Here is a 19,955-nt window from a genome sequence, read left to right on the forward strand (position 1 = left end):
AATTTTCATTACATTTGATCTTTATAAGGACATATTTGTTTTCTAACCTAAAAAAAACAAAAAACAAACAAACAAAAAAAAACAGTCCGCCATCCATTATTCATCCTATATTGTGTCAATTAACTTAAATTCTCAATCCAAACAATTATGGCTGTTACCCATGAAATCAAATGAACATTAAATACACAAGCATCTGGCTGTAAATAATGCACACAATATTATATATATATAAAACCCTGCCGGAATACATTTTATAAATAATTAGTTTAAATAATTGGCCTATCACTATGTTAGATTATACCTTTACTGGCTCTATAGACAATTTCAAGGACTATTCTTTAGTTTAAGGAAGTGACTTTTTAATCCTTGAACATTTCCTACTAGTTGTTATACTCATTAAAAGCAACAGCGGGAGTTGCATCATTCATAGTGACTTTAACACGAATATTGTTACTAACGTTAACACGATGTCATAACATGTCATTATTAAAATGTGGACCATGTTGTTCGGTGGCTGGATGCTCTGTGGATGCCTGGAACTAATGGAAATTAACATGTTTAGATCTCTGAAAAAGCAACCACAAATGGACGCATGAACCACTGCAGTGAAGCGAGATGGCTTGACACGTGCAGTACAGACTGGTAGATGAACAACATTTATACCAACTTAGGAAGTTTGAGAGGTAGAGCTCTAAAAGTGACTATAGATTGCTCCCATTATAATGAATGTAGCTGCGCAAGTCATTTACATTTAGTTATTTAGCAGACACTTATATCCAAAACGACTTACAAATTAGGAACACAAAAAAAGAAATTCTTACCTTGACTTCAGGTCACACAGGTCAAATATGTTAACTCGCAGCCTTATTTAAAGGATCTGGTAATGAAACTGGAAATGCTTTAGGGTCAGTAACGTTGTAATTCCTTTGTTATTGTCTACATCCTTGAAATAGTCTGTAACTCTCTGTTGCCTGTAGGCTATGTTCAGTGCTGATTTGAGTTTTTCATCAAAAACCACTTCATATTTGCTATATGTTCAACAGCACTCACCTCTGAGACAGCAAATATCAGAGGTCACTACGGTATCTTCAGAAGCATTGTACCCAAAACTAGATCTACAATAGAATATTGCGCAATATATCAGGGTATGTTTGGTAATGGATTAAAAAAAAAGGGCATTTTTGTCCATTTTGGTGGCATTTTTGGCATGGTGGCATTCAACCACTTTCTCCCGCGCATGTATTATACACACACTCGTAAGGAGACTTCCAGAGCTCACAGGCTAATTATGTATGTAAACTAAATGTGAGAGAAAATTAAGCCTCCTAGAATTTTTATGCAAACGAGTTTCTAAATGAAGCCTTTGAGTTCAGGCGGCCACACAGCCTGAGTGACAGTCTAAATGCCTTAGAGGAGAGAACTGCAGTGAGAGTTTACCACCGTGCCGGCTGCAACATGATCACGCAGGAAGTCGGCATGCTGTTTCCGAAAGTTCCGGTACCCTAGGATCGGCAACAGTATGACGACTCACTGACATGCCCTATCTTCCATCAGACATATTTCGAACAGCTCAACAGCAATTACTTTTCCTCGTGGCACGACTGGTAGCCCGTTGCATCAGTTGCATGGAAGACCACAGTTCAATCCCCATTCAAATGAGGAAGTAATTGTGTTTGTATAAACAATCACGAGTGTGATAAGGAGGTTGCATTTTTATCCCTAACATTGCATTTTGTCTCTACTAATGGTTATGGTTAGATTTGGGTTTTGGTTGGGGGGTAGATTTAAATAAAATAAACATTTCTCTTCACTGTTTTGCACCCTGTTCTTTTTACAACTGGCTTCAGGCGAACTCTCCTGGATATAAATGTATGTCACACTTGTTTATATGCTCTGAAACACTTACTGCTTTAGCCTCTGGAGGCAGTGTTTTCAAATTCGGTCAACGTATACCAATTTCGGCTGAAGTAAAATCGGCACACACTTGCGATCAGGCTGGTGCCTGTGAGATTGAAAGTGTGTGCTTATTTTTTCCAGCCTATGTTCACACATGTTTAAGACTGCCACTGTCTTTATCAGTCATCTATTGATCCAGCCTCTGAAAGATACGTTCCAGCAAAGCAAGCTGCCCACAAACACACAAATTCTCTCTCTCTCTGTCCACCCTTCCACTGTCACACAAACACAATCCTCTTTTCATCGTTGGGTTCCCCAAAGTATTTAGTAGCTTTTCAAACTATGCTTCTGTCCACATTCCTTATCTTGCAATATCTCTCTATTTCATTGCTCCCTCTATCTTTAACCTGTAGACCATGGTAGAAACTGGAGGAGATACTTACTTAAAGGAACAGTTCACCCAAAAAATTATCTCATCATTTACTCACCATCATGCCATCCCCGATGCGTATGAACGCCTTCCTTCTGCAGAACACAAATTAAGATTTTAAGAATATCTCAGCTCTGTAGGTCCAAACAATGCAAGTGAATGGTGACCAGAGCTTTGAAGGTACAAAAGGGGCAAAAAGGCAGCATAAAAGTAATCCATAAGACTCCAGTGATTAAATCCATATCTTCTGAAGCAAGAAGTTTCTGGGTGAGAAACAGTTCAATATTAAGTCATTTCTTTTTTTTTTTTTTTTTTTTACTGTAAATATACACTTTTAATTTCACTTCCACATTCTGGTGTGGAAGTGATTTTCACTTTTACATTCAGCCACCTACTGGTTGGAGCTGGTCAAAGGTGGTGATTGATATAGTAAAAAAGGACTAAATATTGATCTGTTTCTCACCCTCACCTATCATATCGCTACTGAAAACATGGATTTAACCACTGGTGTCTTTTGGATTACTTTTATGCTGCCTTTTTGGACCTTCTGAGTTCTTGTCACCATTCACTTGCATTGCGAGGATCAACAGAGCTGAGATATTCTTCTAAAAATCTTAATTTGTGTTCTGTAGAAGAAAGAAGGTCATACACATCTGGGATGGCATGAGAATAAGTAAATGATGAGAGAATTTTCTTTTTTGGGTGAACAATCCCTTAAAATAGTCAGAAGTTAAGCAGAGAATTGCTAGACATTAAATATTCTTTTCCGGTGGCAATGCTGTGTGCACAATAGTAATTCTTCTTAATTTTCTCTTTTTTATTGGAGCTGTGGTCTAGGGGTTAGTGTACATGCCCCCAACATATTGAGCTGTGGTGCTCATGTGGACAGTGTAAGTTTGAGTCCGGTTCACAACATCTCCAGATACTGTTCCCTATTCTCCTCCCTGCCATTAATTGTCCTCTCTCCAGTGTCTGCATCAATAAATAATACAACAAAACAGCCCTCAAAAATTTGTAACAGAAGCACAGGCAAGACTGAAAAGCTTCACAGCAGGGTCCAAAAATTAACACCAGCTGGCTGGTAACTTTAATAGGAACTGTAACATTTTATGGTTTAAATCCAATTGTAAGAGTGTTTGTTTGGCCATTGGTGATGTGACATGCATGATTCAAATCAAAGACATACAGTCTGTTGCAACTCGTATATCTTCTAACAACTTTACCTCAGTGGAAATGTTATCATCAGACTTTTTTTCTAGGATGTCGAAAATTTTCTTTTCCTCCAGAACTCCATGTGGCGACACATGTGGAAAATTCCTCACATTAGCCACAGAAATAAAAAATGAAGAGCAAAACATTTTAGTGACAGGCGCAGTTTCAATGACCTTATTTGAGGGTTTAAAATATGCAAATGTGCAAGGAAAAACAAAGCTAAATCAGGGGTGGGGAAACTTTTTCATATTAAGGACCATTCGAGTATTTGCAAAAGTATTCACAGGTTGAATTGTGGGTTGAAATTAATGTGCACATTCCGTTCCTTGCTAACGCACCAAGAAAAATGATTAAAAAAGATATTTCAATTATACAATATATATTTGTTATATATTTTAATATACATTGTTATTATTTTAAATTATTTTAATAATTATTTTATTTTTACAGTTTCAGTTGCAGTTTTTTGCCTGAGGCCTGACGTTCCCCACTCCTGAGCTAATTAAAAGGACATTGTCATACATTATAGACAACATTGTTTTTTTGTTTAAAGAAACTAATGCAAAAAATGCAGTTTCACAGTCGGTATGAAATATTTACGGCCAGTAGATATTCTCGATTGACCAGCCATTGGAAGGTGTGGAAAAAGTACATTTTGGTCCCTGCTTAACATGTTTTTTCCATAACCTTCTCTGTCCATCTGTCTCCAAAGGATTGCAGATCCACCTTATCCACCCATTTGTTTTCATTCCTGAGTAGGAAGGACCACTGAAGAAGTCCTTTCTCTCAGTGAACTTTACTGGGGATTCATTTATCTACCCCCCCAAATGGTTAGTGTATGGGCCGAACTTGTCCTTTTATGCTGGAAAAACTTTGGATGCCTCTACTTTGAAAGATAGTCTGACCTCGGAGCATTGGAACTATGTCCTCCCTGACTTTGGCAGTGTGTGACCTCTTATTGTGGAGCTGAAGGGTTATGCACTGCTTGTGTTGCACACCCATGCTTAAGTCCTTCCCTGAGGAACTAGCTGACAGCCTGCTCCCTCTGTATCTACTTTTCTTGTTACACTCATTCATCCACAGCTTCAAAGGTCTCTTTTCAACACTGAGTCTGTATGGTGTGACAGGAAGTGGATAAAGTGCAGTTTCCTGTCTGTAATGTTGGGACAATGAGCTCTGGAAGATATCTAAAGGGGATTGATCACTATTCCTCTTTTTTCCTCTGTGTGTGTGTGTGTGTGTGTGTGTCTGTGCGTAACTCGTGTTCACACATGCAAAGAAGCCAAGTCTTAAATTCTGTCATTATTTACCCACTCTAATGCCACTCCAATCCTGTATGACTTTCTTTTTTCTGTGGAACACAATGGGTGAATTTAAAAAAGTCTTCACAAGGTTTAGGCTATTCGTTTTAATGTAAGTGAATAGTGACTCTGGTCCATCAAGCTCTAAAAAAACAATAACAACAACAACAGCAAACCACAGCAAATGACATTCCAAGTCTTCTGTCTTTAAATATACTAAAAGCTGCAAGTAAAACTAAGGCATCTGTTATGGCTCAATTAGACAGGAAAAGGGGGCCCCATGTGGCCAGAGAGGGAAGGGAGATTGTAGGGGGGCCTCTACATAGGATTTTGCTTAGGGCCCCCATATGCTCAGAAACGTCCCTGATTTTACTACTCCTCCCTCATAGGAGAAGAATGTTTTCGTAGTTTGTATTGTTGTAATGAAGCATCCCCTTAAGTTATTTCTGTTTGTCTCTGTCCTGCTACTTTCATTAATACTCTTGTCTGTTTGCATGAATAAGATACCAAAGGTTTGTTTTGAATGCTTTCATTGGTTGAGCTGTCTCCAGACTGCGATCTATGCACCACTCATTAAATGTTTTTCTCATTAAATATTTTCTGTGTTTACCATAGGGTTCTGTGTACACACACACACACACACACACACACACACACACACACACACACACACACACACACACACACACACACACACTACTCTGAATACTTTTTTGCACAGGTATATTTTGTGTGTTTTTTGAGCAAACTCAGCATGCCAAATCCTACTTTCAAAAAGTACTGCCTGTACTTAAATGTGGTGTCTGTGAAAGCACAAAGAAGGCTGGGATTTGTTGCCCAGTGTGAAGTCAGATTGAGAGTATACTGCAGGACCCAGAGCCAAAATAAACCAGGGCAACAAATTACATCATAATAATGCTTTCCCGCAAGATTGTTCTAGATTTTTATGTCAACACAGCAAGGGTCGGAAAACATAGTTCATGTAAGCCAATCACAACAATCTAAATGTTGATTAGACTCCTAGTCTGCAAGGCTGACCAACTCGCTTATAAATGTATGTGTGGCTTTCACACAATACAGAATGTTGGTTTCATATTTGCCTCATTTAACTGCATTTGTTTTAAGGACATTAAAGGAATAGTTCACACAAAAATGAAAGTTCTGTCATTATTTACTCAACCTACCGTTGTTCCAAAATGTTGTTTGTAAATCACAACAGAATTTTAATTTTTGGGTGAACTGTCCCTGTAAGGTATGCTGTTCATGAAAACAAAAGTTTGTGCTAGAATGACCAATAGTTTTCATTGAAGCATGTTCCCATGCGATTTGCTGGTAGTCGAAGTGACGCATTCCTTATTTGGACATTCAAACGCTTTACCAAATGAGAGCTGTGATGTCTAGAAAGGCCCTGCTATAAGCAGCAGATTAAGTTTGGGCTCTGACGGCCCTGTATGACTCTGCTACACTAATCCATATCAGCCAGTACCAAACACGTATACAGTAAAAGGGGAAATTGGACATTAGTTCCCTGCATTTGTTGTTTTTTGAGGAAAAATTACTCTTGCCCTTCCTATTGATTGAGTTGTTTCTAGCCCACTCACGCTGGGAGACTGGCTCCAGCTCTCTGATTCAGACTGGTGTATTTATTTGTTGACATTTGTATTTTGTAGAATATTGTTTAAGAATCATTTCTAGTTTGTCCTGCTGTCCCTTAACACTGTCTGTTAGTAGCTTGAACTATTTGTTCTTTAAAAATCTTTTTAATGCGTTACTGTCAGTGACACAGCTTTCGCCTTAAAGTGAATTTGTCATCTCCGTTTAGCAGGTGTTTCCCCAGAGAAAAGGACCCGTTAGAGACACATTATCCCACTTTCTGTGCATGCGGGATCGGATCCCGTTGCAGTATTATTAGGCTTTTTACAAAGAGAAGCACTGTATTTAACACCAGACACTGCATGTAAATCATGTGGGACAGTTTATTTGTGTTATGCTTTTAGTGTGTATTAAAATACAGTAGATTTGTGTTTCCCTTCAGTGCTTAAATGTCAAAGTTTTGTTGCCTCCAAATCTGAGTTAATGCGTCATTTTGAATAAATGTCAGCCATGATAAGAATGAATCACTGCATATCTTACTGTCAGTAAATGTGGAAACATAAACTTCTCAAATCAGTGTGAAGTGTTTCTATACAGCTATCTAATCTTCTATCCTATGAATAACGTAACCACTTAGGACAGGTCTACAAGTCTTAGGGTTTGTGAATAACCTGGAAATATCAGGAAATAAGACAATTGTGATTTTGAGGCCTTGACAATCCCGGTAATTAATAAAATCTTTAAAAGCCTTGGAAAGTAATGGACATTTCTATACTGAATACAAATTTTTCTGGCTTAGCTGAAAAATATTAAACAGCAAGAAATTGCTCTTTGTTAGTACAATCTTTTAAAAATCCTTATGCAGTAATAATGAATGACTGAAAAAAGTCTTTTGAAAAATTGTGGAAAAGTTATTGGGCAAAAGATGTGGGAACCATTAAGTTGGTTTGTACTTTAGTTTTGTATATTGAGCGATTATGGAGCAATAAGGGGACCTGACCTTCTCCCGATCATCTGTCGTTAAGCTTAAGGAAGACAGAGGAACTCAAGGGAGAATGAGTGAATGGGAAGGCCACGAGGATGTGAGGGGAGTAGTGTAAGAGGATGATGAACTCCAAAAGGCCAGTGGTCATATTTCCTCTTCTCCACTCACTTCCTCTGTGGGAGAGTGAAGGGAAAGTGTGTGAGTGCATATGTATGTTTGTGTTTATCAGACATACTGACACATCGACACACTTTCACTGATAGTCTGGCTTTCAGCACTTGTCATTAACACACACACACTGGCAGCAGAGGAAACAGACGGGGAGGGGGTGAGGTTGTGAGGAAGCAGGCAGCCACTACAGTCAGCACTGCTGGGACCCAACACTGCAGCATATGCAAACACATCACAGCCTCAGGAACACTCAATGGCATGTTTCAGTGGAAAACACAGCTGTAATGGAGGAGGTGTAATGGAATCTGTGTGTGGTATCTTGTTTGGCAGTGATAATGGGACAGAGATGTTTGTGGTTATGAGAAAAATGATACCTCTTAATATATATATGCCTGGAATTTATTCATTTTGAAAGTGTCTTCATTGCTTTTTTATATGGTACAAGCTGTCAAGTTTTCCTTATTGGCTACAATGCTACTGGCTGTTTTAAAAAAGGCTACGAGCCCTTTAATACTGTATGTCCTGCCCCAGCTTTCTGTTTCAACATAACATCGACCCCATTCTGCCTAATTACTGACAAGTGTCATTTCCCATTAGACATCTTTGCATCAATTTAAACGTCTTAAACTGTGGCACGACTGTGTGTGCGTTGCATGAGCAGCATCAGGGACAGGTTCTCGTCCCGCATCAAAACCAGGATCACGTTATCACGTTCGCGTAATAAAGTACGTGCACGATTTAGAGGTTCCAATTTTACTCCACTGACAGGTTTAGGGTTGAGGTTTGAGTGTAGGGGTAGAGTGCAAAGTATGCATTCCCCTGCAACGTATTACATCATTTACAAAATAAAAACAACTTGCTTTACAACTCACTTTGTGGACATTTTACCTGGAAACCAGAGCTCACACGTGCTCATACATTCAGAAACGCTTCCCGCTTTGGCCACTGGGGGCAGTGGTTAGAATTTTGGTAAGCACAGACAGAGTTTTAGCTGAAGAACTTTCGACCTCTTGTAAAGTTTGATTAATAGAAAATACCTCAAATCAAGAAACATAAAGCATTCTCGTCAAATCATTTTTGGGGTCTTTAACTGTAGTACAAAGCAAAGCGACTCTAATGTGAGAATTCTTCACACTATCTAACCTCACAACTTCTCCCTTAGTCCATTACACTGTACATACAGCTACCATGGAGAGAAGGACAACAGAGAGGATGAAAAAAAGGCACAATATTTCCATAAATATGAGCTGTGTCCTTGTATGGTGTGAGACTGGCTTACACGCCATGTGTTGGGTTCACACTTAGATCGTAGTTTCCAAACCTCTGCTGAATCACAACATGCAGATGTGGCAGCTGAGAGAGGATGTAAGTGTTTTTGTCATTAGTTGATTGATTTAATTAATTACACGGCTGTTTTATCACAACGAGGACTGGGATTGGTTTTGCCTTGTACACAACATTTGCTAGTATAAATCATGTTTATTCACATCAGTGTTTTGCAGATTTATATTGGTGCTTGTCCAGATGTGGTGGAAAGGTTGGCATGAACCATCTCTTTTTTTTTCTTCCCTCCTCATGGTGGCACGGTTACTCATCTCAATCCGGGTGGCGGAGGACAAGTCTTAGTTGCCTCCGCTTCTGAGACAGTCAATCCGCGCATCTTATCACGTGGCTCATTGTGCATGACACCGTGGAGACTCCCAGCATGTGGAGGCTCATGCTACTCTCCACGATCCACGCACAACTTACCATGCGCCCCATTAAGAGCGAGAACCCTTAATCGCGACCGCGAGGAGGTTACCCCATGTGACTTTGCCCTCCCTAGCAGCTGGGCTAATTTGGTTGCTTAGGAGACCTGGCTGGAGTCACTCAGTATGCCCTGGATTCGAACTTGCGACTCCAGTGATGGTAGTCAGCGTCAATACTCGCTGAGCTACTCAGGCCCCCGTCACGAACCATCTCTTAACTCTGTTGGACATCTTTTGGAAGCAGTTTACCATCACCTCGCGTTCAATACTACTACGTTCTCTATGTGCATCCAGTCAAAAACCCATCAAGGTCTCTAGTCCTGCTTGACTGGCTGGAAAGGCTTCAATCTCACACATCGGTGAAAGGAGAGAGGGAGAGATTGGGAGAAGGGCAGAAAGAGAGTTTGAAATTGGGATTCATGTCACTACAATTATCCTGTGAGAGTATAATTGCTTTTGGCAGCACTCTCTGTACGATCACACAGAAAAAACTCAATTTGATTCCTGCATTTATGCAAGAAGAGTAGGCGATATGACTTGGTGAAGGACACTGACACCATTTTACAAGTATATTTTTTACTAATATTGGATTTGTGCAAGCTAATATCATCATGTTTCTAAACATGGCACTTAAATTTCAATCCCCATGTGTAAAGTAAAGAGCTCTGGTGATAAAATATGAGAATATCTGAAGAAAAAGGGAATCACTCATCAAAGCTCCCAGTGTTGGCTCCCAGTGTAGAGAATATTTAATAGACGTCAGTCTAAATTTTTGGCAGTATTTATCAGTTCATATACATGCACTGTGTAAATATATTGTCTTTACTACATTAAATGTTTGACTGTCTAATCTGAATTGCAGAAGGGATGTTTACATATGGAATATCATAGATACAGGTTTTCAATTCTTTCTCATCTTTTCATTTTCTGGCACTTTGTGCTGTTTATATGATATTGTTGGACTAGCAGACAGGTCCAACAAATTGTCCAGACACATTTTGCATCATTACAATGAGATGATTCCAGACAAAATGCCTAAATCTTGAAGAGGGTAACAGCAGTAGCCTGGTGTTTACTTAGATTTTAAAAAGAAAACAAACATGAGGAGCAAATACATTTGACATTATTAAGGTTTTCTTGTAGCAAGCCTAGTATCATCAAAATACACCCACCATTCAGTTTAACATGCTTTCGATCATCACAGTGTCAGTGTGTTCCTCTACCATGAAGTCTAGCTCACATGACATGGCCTATGCCAAGTAGTTTTTATCTTTAAAGCCAACATGACATAAAAATGGACACTATTTACTTTCTTAAGGCATATTCCTTGTCATATGTAATTCTGAATAAGATTTGTAATCATCTTTAATCAAAATGCAATGATGTGCTCTTCCTCTGAAATAACTTTCCTTTTCAGCTGACATCACTTAGCTATTGGGCTACACATGGGCTATTGGATAGGGCTGCGACTAACGGTTATTTTGATAATCGACTAATCTAATGATTATTAGAATGATTATTCGGGCAATTATTCAATGATTAATCATTAGCTCTTAACCTACTATTTAGCTTGTGCCTTGACTTAAAAGGTTGAATTAAACATGCTTACTAACAATAAAGACGACAAAATCAACATGTAAAAAATACCGTTAAATGACATTCATTGAATTAAAGGGGAAAACAATACTTTTTATTAAGTTTAATTTAGTAAAAATTCACTGCAAAAAAATCCTATTGATATCAAGTGTTTTGTCTTGTTTTCCATTTTTAAATATCTAAAAAAACAACAACAAAAAAAAAGATACGTTTGCTTAAGAAGCAATATATAAGAAATTTAGAGAATATATAGAGATATTTAGATATTCAGAGAATGTACGACGGCCTAGGAATATAAGTATGTTTTGTAAATGTGTATTTTTTTCACTTGTTCATACTTCTGCCAGTGCAGTAAAGTCAAAATATACTTATCTTCAAGTTATATTCTCTGAAAGCAAGTCTAAATATCTTATATGCTGCTTCTCAGGTAAATGTATCTTGGTTTAAGGATTTTTAGATATTTTTAAATATTAAATATTATATTCAACATTCTTAGATAAAAAAATAAAAAATAATAAATTCTGCAGTATAGCTCCGACATTGCTGTATATATAGCTGTACATTGTTTTAAAGGAGTTTTAGATATTTATATTGGAAAACAAGACTAAACAAAAACAAATCAAAAATGTATTTTGTTGCAGTGTATATTGGGCGAAGACTACCTCCGCCACCTGGACTGAGGCGAATCACTACGTGACCACAAGGACTTAAAAGCACATTGGGAATTGGCCATTATAAATTGGGAGAAAAAGGGGAAAAATCAAAAAAACAAAACAAAAAAAAGACGCTCTGAAATGCAAGTTTTGCTTCAGTGGAATGTCAGCCCTGGCTCCTCTTTATTTCACAATGAGAGTGCTTCTGTATTTGCTTATTTTGTATTTTTGTATAATTTTCTCATACTTTGCAATCTATGTATGTCATCTTAAACTGTTTGGAAAGGTTGGAGTGCATCTGGACTGTAAGGCCTTAACCATGTCTTGAACCATTTTGGGGGTGGGCAGTCACGGATGTTGAGGTCACATATATAATGGTCCTCCTTGGTCCTTTAAAATAGTAAAGGCACCGAATCCAATAATTTTCTGAATAAAGGCTTTAAATGCGACAAAGGCCCAAAATTTGATCATTTTTGTTTTTTTAAGTTCACACAGTACAAGACAAACACTGTCTCTGCATTGCTAGAAATTTGTCTGTTTCAGTCATCTTTTCTTTCTTTTTTGTGCTGTCTCAAAGAAAAGACGAATAATTTGAATTTCTTTTCATCACTGATGATGAATGTCTTTATACTGAAATTTAATAGTGCTTTATAGGATTTGTCCTTTTTGAAGCTTGACTGCTCCTGCTCACTAAAACTGTTATTCTGGGGAATAGAGCTGCTTAAAATATCAATTTTTTATGTTCCAAGAAAAGATAATAGAACATGGGTTTTGAACAACATTTGGGTGGGACCCACTTTATATTAGGTGGCCTTAACTACTATGTACTTGTATGAACAACATGTAGTTACACAGCAAATACATAGTCTTGTGTGTATTTAATGTTATTACATAGTAGTTAAGGCCACCTAATATAAAGTGTGACCTAAGGATGAGTAAATGAGTGAGTAAAAGTACATTTTCCATTTTTAGGTGAAATACTTCTCTAACTGTTGGATCGTTTTTTTTGAGCACAGACCTGACAAGGTCTCTTATAAAAGAAGACTCTTAGGAGATGCTGTACAAAATTCAGAATTAATTAAAGACATAAATTATTTAGAAAATCTTAAATTGATTGTAAATTACTTCCTAATAATATTTGCTTAAAAAATATAAGACACTGTCCTTGGGACAGTTTAGTCATATCTGATTATTGGGGGGGACTTGTCCACACAATGTATATTATGGTTATGGCCCTGCAGGACGGTGAGGTGGGTTTTCTTCCTCTCATCAATCAGGTGACTAATCATTTCTGCCCTACTATTGGATAATGTTAACCAATAGCCAAATACCTATTTATTTTATTTAAAAAGCTGTTTATGCCATTTTAGTCTGGCTCCATTTTGGAATGGAATGCCCAATTTTCACAATCCAGTTAATTCCTAATGGATAAAATCAAGTCCTGCCCTACATTTTTCTTGTTAATTATCCAGTTATTTTTATATATATATATATATATATATATATATATATATATATATATATATATAATATAATTTTACATTTTTATCCCCCTTTTCTCCCCAATTTGGAATGCCCAATTCCCACTACTCAGTAGATCTTCGTGGTGGCACAGTTACTCAACTCAGTCCGGGTGGCGGAGGACAAGTCTCAGTTGCCTCCGCTTCTGAGACCGTCAATCAACGCATCTTATCACGTGGCTCGATGTGCATGACACACCGCGGAGACTCCGTACGTGGAGGCTCATGCTATTCTCCATGATCCACGCACAACTTACCACGCTCCCCATTGCGAACCACTAATCACGACCACAAGGAGGTTACCTAATGTGACTCTACCCTCCCTAGCAACTGGGCCAATTTGGTTGCTTAGAAGACCTGGCTGGAGTCACTCAGAACCCCCTGGATTCGAACTTGTGACTCCAGTGGTGGTAGTCAACGTCAATACTCGCTGAGCTACCCAGGCCCCCAAACAATGTGATTATCCAGTTATATCTGAAATACGTCACATTACAGATAGGTTGCGAAAAGGGTTTCACGTTGACTCTAAACAAAGGCCTACACATGGCCACTGTCATTAGAATTAGGATGTAAGGGTGTTGGTGAAGAGATGCTGTGTCATGTTTAATGTCCTGGAGTTCAAAGATCATCTCATGTAAGTTAATCAGGTGCTAATGAAGGTGAGTATACATTATTGGGCTAATTAAGTGTAGCATGTATGTGACTGACTACAGGGGAGTTCAGATGGTGGAGCAGCAAAAGGAAACATGGAAAGATAGATTTTACAATAGACCTTAGACATGAGACAATTTCCATATTACAACTTTGTTTGACCCATTTACAAAGTAATGAGGAGTGAAGACTTTGAAAGGTGTTATACTTTGGTTTATTTTTTAATATTTTATTGGCATGAGGCTTTCAGCCATAAGCCAACGTTGGTGAAGGGCCAAACTCAAATGGAAAGTTTTATGGAACAACAGAGTATATTTAGCCTGGGTTTGTTTGTTCAACATGCACTGTATATACAGTACATGCAATAAATGGATACTAGTCTAGAATGGATCAGCCTGGGCTCCACCTCCCACCACCTGTATATTTGTTTCAACAGCATTTTCAAGCAAAATTTCGGTACCCTGAATTTTATCTCTATACTTTAAAAATAAGGCAAAGCAAAAAAAGAAAAAAAAAAAGAAATAGCATATTAATTTCCTCTTGGAGAACTAGAGCTGAACTTGTAATTAAGTGTGTTCAGTTAACCTCTCGGGAGATAAGTAATCAGTCTTTTTTTATCAGTGTCTTCTCTTTGGCAGTAAGCTTTAAATACAGACTCAAGTTTATTATATATATATATATATATATATATATATATAATATAAAAAAGAATGATTTTACAGTACACATGGTTGCATTAAAGGAATACTTCACCCAAAAATATTAATTCTGTAATTTACTCACCCTTGCTGCATGTTGTTCTAAACCCATATGACTTTCTTTTTGGTGACATTCACTTTCATTTTATGGGAAAATAATGCAATAAAAGTGAATTGTGACTGAGGCTGTCACTCTGCCTAACATCTCTTTTCTGTTCCAAATCCTTTTCTGTTCCAAGTCATAAGGGTTTTGAACAACATGAGAGTGAAGAAATTATTATCTTTATTTTTGGGTGTACTATCCCTTTTAAAGTGTGTATATTCTATGACACTTGCATCACCAAACAAAATTGTCAAAATTTTGATTGTTTTCAAAAAGGTTTCCTGAACACCAGGTTTCCTGAACACTCCCCTATCTACATTGGTATGACAAACAGATAGTCCCACCTAAACACATGCCATTGGTTGAGTCAATGTTGCTGTTTTGTTTGGGATACTCAAACGGACAGAAATTTTTTGATGCCACAGTGCCACAGTGTTTTTACTTTTTGGGGAAATCAACCTTACTAATCGTTGTCATTCCTATTAAAAATGAAAGATGCCGTTACTTTTAATGAGGTCTACTGGTTGTAAGGAAAATATGTTGTTCTTTGGCTAATATATAGGTTATCAGTCGCAATAAAAACATTTTCTGTAAGTTGGACTTACTGGACAAATCTGGAAATAAAATAAATAAATAGTCTCAAAGTTCAGCCGCCTATAATGTACTATGTTAACAATATTTATCTGCGCACTTCACATTGTTGTCAAAACTTACTGAAGCTCTGCCGTGAACAAAACCAAAACCACAAAAACCAAACATCTGTTCAATAAAAGCTCAAAACAGACTAATATTAGCATGCCATTTCTATTGGGTATACATCTTGATTTGTATTTGCCTGGATAGGACCGAAAAACATGTTAGGATTATAATAAATTAATTGTGATGATTACGAGATCGCAGCCCTTTGAATGCAAAGCTTGTACACAGTCCCTCCCGTAGCAAGTCTTCACCTCTCTGCTGTCATAGTATGCAAATATAGAATAAGATACTGTATGCAAATTCTATCAGTTTTTATTTATGTATCTCTTCCCTCCCCTCCCTCCTTTCCGCATCTCTCTCTCTCTCTCTCTTCCTTTCTCTTGCTCTAACTTTCTCCTCCTATCTGCATCTCTTGTTCTTCCCTCCCTTTCTCTCTCTCTCTGCCAGCAACCACCAACTTGGACTCAGAGAGCAAACGAACAGCCCACTTCCAATCGTCATGGCAACAGCATGTGAATGTGTTCGGCTCGTGGAGTAGGCCGGAGTGTGTGCAGGAGCTGCACCAGGAGGCTCAGCTGAACCTTCAGAGTCTGCTGCAAGGTAAGAGAGTCAGCTATAGGCTGTTTGTCTGTGTGTTTTGGTACCAGGAGAGATCGTGTAGCTGGTTTGCAGAATCCCACCCCTTGATCGTCTGCCTGAATCAGTCTTCCATATGTGTTTTAATTTTTCTGTGGACATGGGTGTGCGTGTTCGTTTTGTTTTGTCTGCGAATGTTCTCCACTGTCATTCCAGTTATACGTTTCCCAGCGCGTATGAGCGAGGCACTATTTGTCTTTCTATTCCACTGTGCATCCTCATGTTTTCCCTCCACTCATCTCCTTTCATTCTGCCTCTAATGTTTCTCTCTATCTCTGACTCATACTTTGCCCTCTTTATGATCCACTAGATTAATTTTGATTTAAAGAGAATGCACTGTTACACTTTCTCTGTTCATTTCATTCTTTACTGAATGAATATGCAGTATCAATGTTGACGACTCCTGACACTGTGTATGTGTGTGTGTGGCTGTACAAGTTGCATCATCTTTATTTGTTTATTTTTTTATATCCTAAATTAATATGTATTTATAGAGTTGGAGTTGCCATTCTAGTGTAAGATCTGTATCAGACTGACTGGGCAGCTGTTGCTTAAACAACAATGAGTGGGTGGTCAGTGTTTACAAATGTGTGGCGCTGTGCTATGTGCATAAACAGCAATTTTTCTTTTACATTTGCCTGTCTGCCATTCAAGGATGTAACCAATTATTCAAGATTTGGGGGATCGAAAGTAAAAGTTTAAAAATCTGTTATTGAACCACTAATGTGAATATTGGGGGTCCTTGTACGTTTACATGTGCAGTTATAATATGAGCTACAGTCTTCATCTGTCTTTCCAAGCATACATGACACAATGCGTAATTTAATATTTGAGGAAGTGTTAAATACACGTTAAGCGTCACCATTGTTTTTCAGAGCTTGCACACAATTCTAATGACCAATTTACATGGATACATTAACGTGCTGGACAAAGTCAAGCTGCAATTGCATTTTCTAGGTCTGTTAGTCAGATTTCACACAAATCGGACAATTTCAGTTGGAGTAAAAAGTTTACTTGTCATTTTAAAAAGATGAATTATTGTTTTAGTCCGACCGAAATGTAACTTTTAAAGTACTTGTAAACATACTGTCTGTCTATGGTGGTTATGATCCTGTTGTCACAGACCAAACACCTGTCATGGATATTTATTCATTGCACTTTTAGGAACATTGAAATTTGGAGAGGAGTTTAGTACGGTCATATTTAATATGAAAGTGTGATTGTTTTGTTGGATGAAGTCATTTTAAAGTTAAATATATTTGACAGTTGAGGGCTGTCTAATCAAAAGTGCTGTAAACAGAGGACTTGTTTTGGAAAAATTAACTAGTTACAAACAAAAGTGTAATTTTACCTACAGCCTAATTGGCGCTATTTTGGCGTGTCCTTAGCGGCCCAATCAACTGCTTGAGGCTATTTGGCTAGAGAGTCTATGAATATTTGCCAGTGAGGTGTATATGCAAATATGCTGTTAGTTGCATCTATGTTGTATATACAGTATTCATTTGTTTATTATTTGTTAAAAAATTTCATGATTTCTCATGGAATTAATTTGCAGATGATATTTGAGAAAACATCAGAAAACATCATTTTATCCTGTCCTTATCAGTAGCTATACCATTGATGTTTAGGGATAGGGATTGTAAGGAATTAACTATTATGGTTCTGATTCCTCTTAACGATTCCAGTTCCTTAACGGTTTCATTAACGGAATAGTTCACCCAAAAATAGAAATTCTCACATCATTTACTCACCTTACTCATGCCATCCCAGATGTGTATAGATTTCTTTCTTCAGCAGAACACAAACTAAGATTTTTGGAAGAATATTTCAGCTCTGTAGGTCCATAAAATGCAAGTGAATGGGAGCCAAATTTTTTAAGCTCCAAAAGCACATATAGCCATACTCCAGTAGATTAATTAATGTCTTCTGAAGCAAACACTAGGGGTAAGAAATAGATCAATATTTAAAACTTTTTTTACTAAAAAATTTCACTTCTGGCCAGCTATGGTTTGCACGTTGACGAGGGTAGAGCTCAAACTGCCTCTTGCGTGATGTAAGCGTGAAAGCCTCCTCTGCATAAATATTCATACGTAGATACCTTATTAGCAGCTGCTTCTATGGACCACAAGACTGTTTCCACACAAAAGCAGTTTGTGCAACGTTCTGGAGCTCGGTCTGAGGCATCTCCTCCATTCACTTGCATTCAAACCGATTCAAACTGCTCTACTTGTTCACCATTCCAAGATGGCGCTGCAGTTGACCATCCAACCAGCTGAATGAGGCATCTATATATATGATTATCTATGCTCCTCTGTTGTAAACAACACTGTGCTTCCATATTTTTCGTATTTCACGTGTCAGTTTTCGCTTGAACTTTCCAAAACGCTTATGTCACGCGAGAAGCTGTGTGTATTCAACCCTCATGACTGAGCTGGGTGTAAGCAAAATTTTATAGTTAAAAAAGTTTTAACTATTGATCTTTTTCTTAAACACACCTAGTGTTTTACTTCAGATCCAGTTGTATAGATGACTTTTATGATGGCTATATGTACTTTTTGGAGCTTCAAAATGTTGGCACCAATTCACATGCATTTTATGGACCTTAACAGAGCAGATATTACAAATCAGAGGTAAATTTAATACAATTCTTGAAAAAACTTGTAAACCTGTTTACACAGACATTTGAATGACTTTACAAAGACTTTTTATTGACATAAATGCAATCCAATAATTGCTCCTACAGTTAACTATACAGTATATTAAATACAATTTTAAACAAACAAAATATTTCATTTCAGTCAATAAAATTGACTGATTACAACAAATTCATAATGTGTAGGCCTATCTTCAACTACACATTGTCATATGATAAGCCAATCAGAAACTGCACTGCCTGATTTAAGTGTCCGGAGCCTCATCTACAACATTACATAACACAGGAACAGTTCTTGGTTCATTTCAAGCTGGACATGACGGAAGTCATTAGTTCGGTAACTGGACAACACTGGTTGCCCTGTGTGTTTCATGCTGTAGATTTAAGTAGTAGAGAGGCAGTGCTGCTGCTGAATTGCACAGCAGAAAACAGTGTCAGAGTATTTTAGCATGATGTTCTGCCCGCATCAGTCAAAAATTGCATAATAGAAAAATGCATGTTAACGGAAGAACTGTTAGTGGAACCAAAAGTCATGAAAATCAGACAGTTCCGGTTTATTTATTTTTTAAATGAAACCGGTTCCCAATAAAAACCGGTTCTTGGTTCCCAACCCTACTCTTGTTACAGTATGTTATCAAACTAAGAGACCCAGCTATGCTTATCAATGACAAGCTCCCAAAATGCTCATAAATAATGTGTGTTCAATTATGAACAAGAAACAAAGAACAAATGAAAGGGGCAAATCAACAAGAAAAGGGGCATTGTTACTCTTGACCTCTTCCATTTCTTTCCTGCATACAAAAGAAAAGGAGTGACCCATAATTAATAAATGGGTGATTTTCAGTGAGCATCTTGTTTGGGGATGTTTTGAGGTCATTCATGGCCGCCGTGGAAGCTTACACGCTTGAGTGGTTGGGATCTTGTCTAGACAAGCCATTTGATTGGCTGATTTTTTAGTCCCATTTGTTTTGCTGACTGGCCCAATATCTGGTCAGGGAGGCAGGGGAGGCTCTGAAATACCTTGACACACATATACAAATACACTCACAATTTGATGTTGCTTCTTATACTCTCTCACACATCTTTAAAGTTTTGACATTGCTGTTTGAAGTCTCCCCTTCCACAAAGACTGACATGAATCAAACGCTGTTCTGGTGAGTTCTGATTGTCTAGTTTAGTTTCTTCTGCATTGCTTGTAATATGTTAGTTTGAATGGGTAAATCATTGGCTGCATCTATTGCAGTTTTCTCAGCTGCATTGCTTAAGTCTTAAAATTAACATGAGCCACTTTGCAGAACTTTTTAAGATGGTGTGGATTAAGTTGGAAGTTTGTTGTTTTAATGGAACAGAGGGTTTGGAGAAGTGAGAATAGCTATGTATATTAAAGAAGAATTTGCTTTGTGGTTTGTG

The 19,955-nt window shown here is 37.7% G+C and overlaps 1 protein-coding gene across 2 annotated transcripts in view; it reads left to right on the forward strand.

The window, feature by feature from the left end:
- The window catches only part of LOC127444520 (NHS-like protein 2), a 103,003-nt gene that overhangs the window by 73,940 nt on the left and 9,108 nt on the right, over positions 1-19,955 (forward strand). For both annotated transcript variants that reach the window (XM_051703917.1, XM_051703927.1), the window contains exon 2: positions 15,704-15,856. In XM_051703917.1, the coding sequence (XP_051559877.1) occupies positions 15,704-15,856 (153 nt within the window). The remainder of the gene's footprint in view (positions 1-15,703; positions 15,857-19,955) is intronic.

Source organism: Myxocyprinus asiaticus, chromosome 1 (assembly GCF_019703515.2).
Source record: "Myxocyprinus asiaticus isolate MX2 ecotype Aquarium Trade chromosome 1, UBuf_Myxa_2, whole genome shotgun sequence".
Taxonomy (NCBI): domain Eukaryota; kingdom Metazoa; phylum Chordata; class Actinopteri; order Cypriniformes; family Catostomidae; genus Myxocyprinus; species Myxocyprinus asiaticus.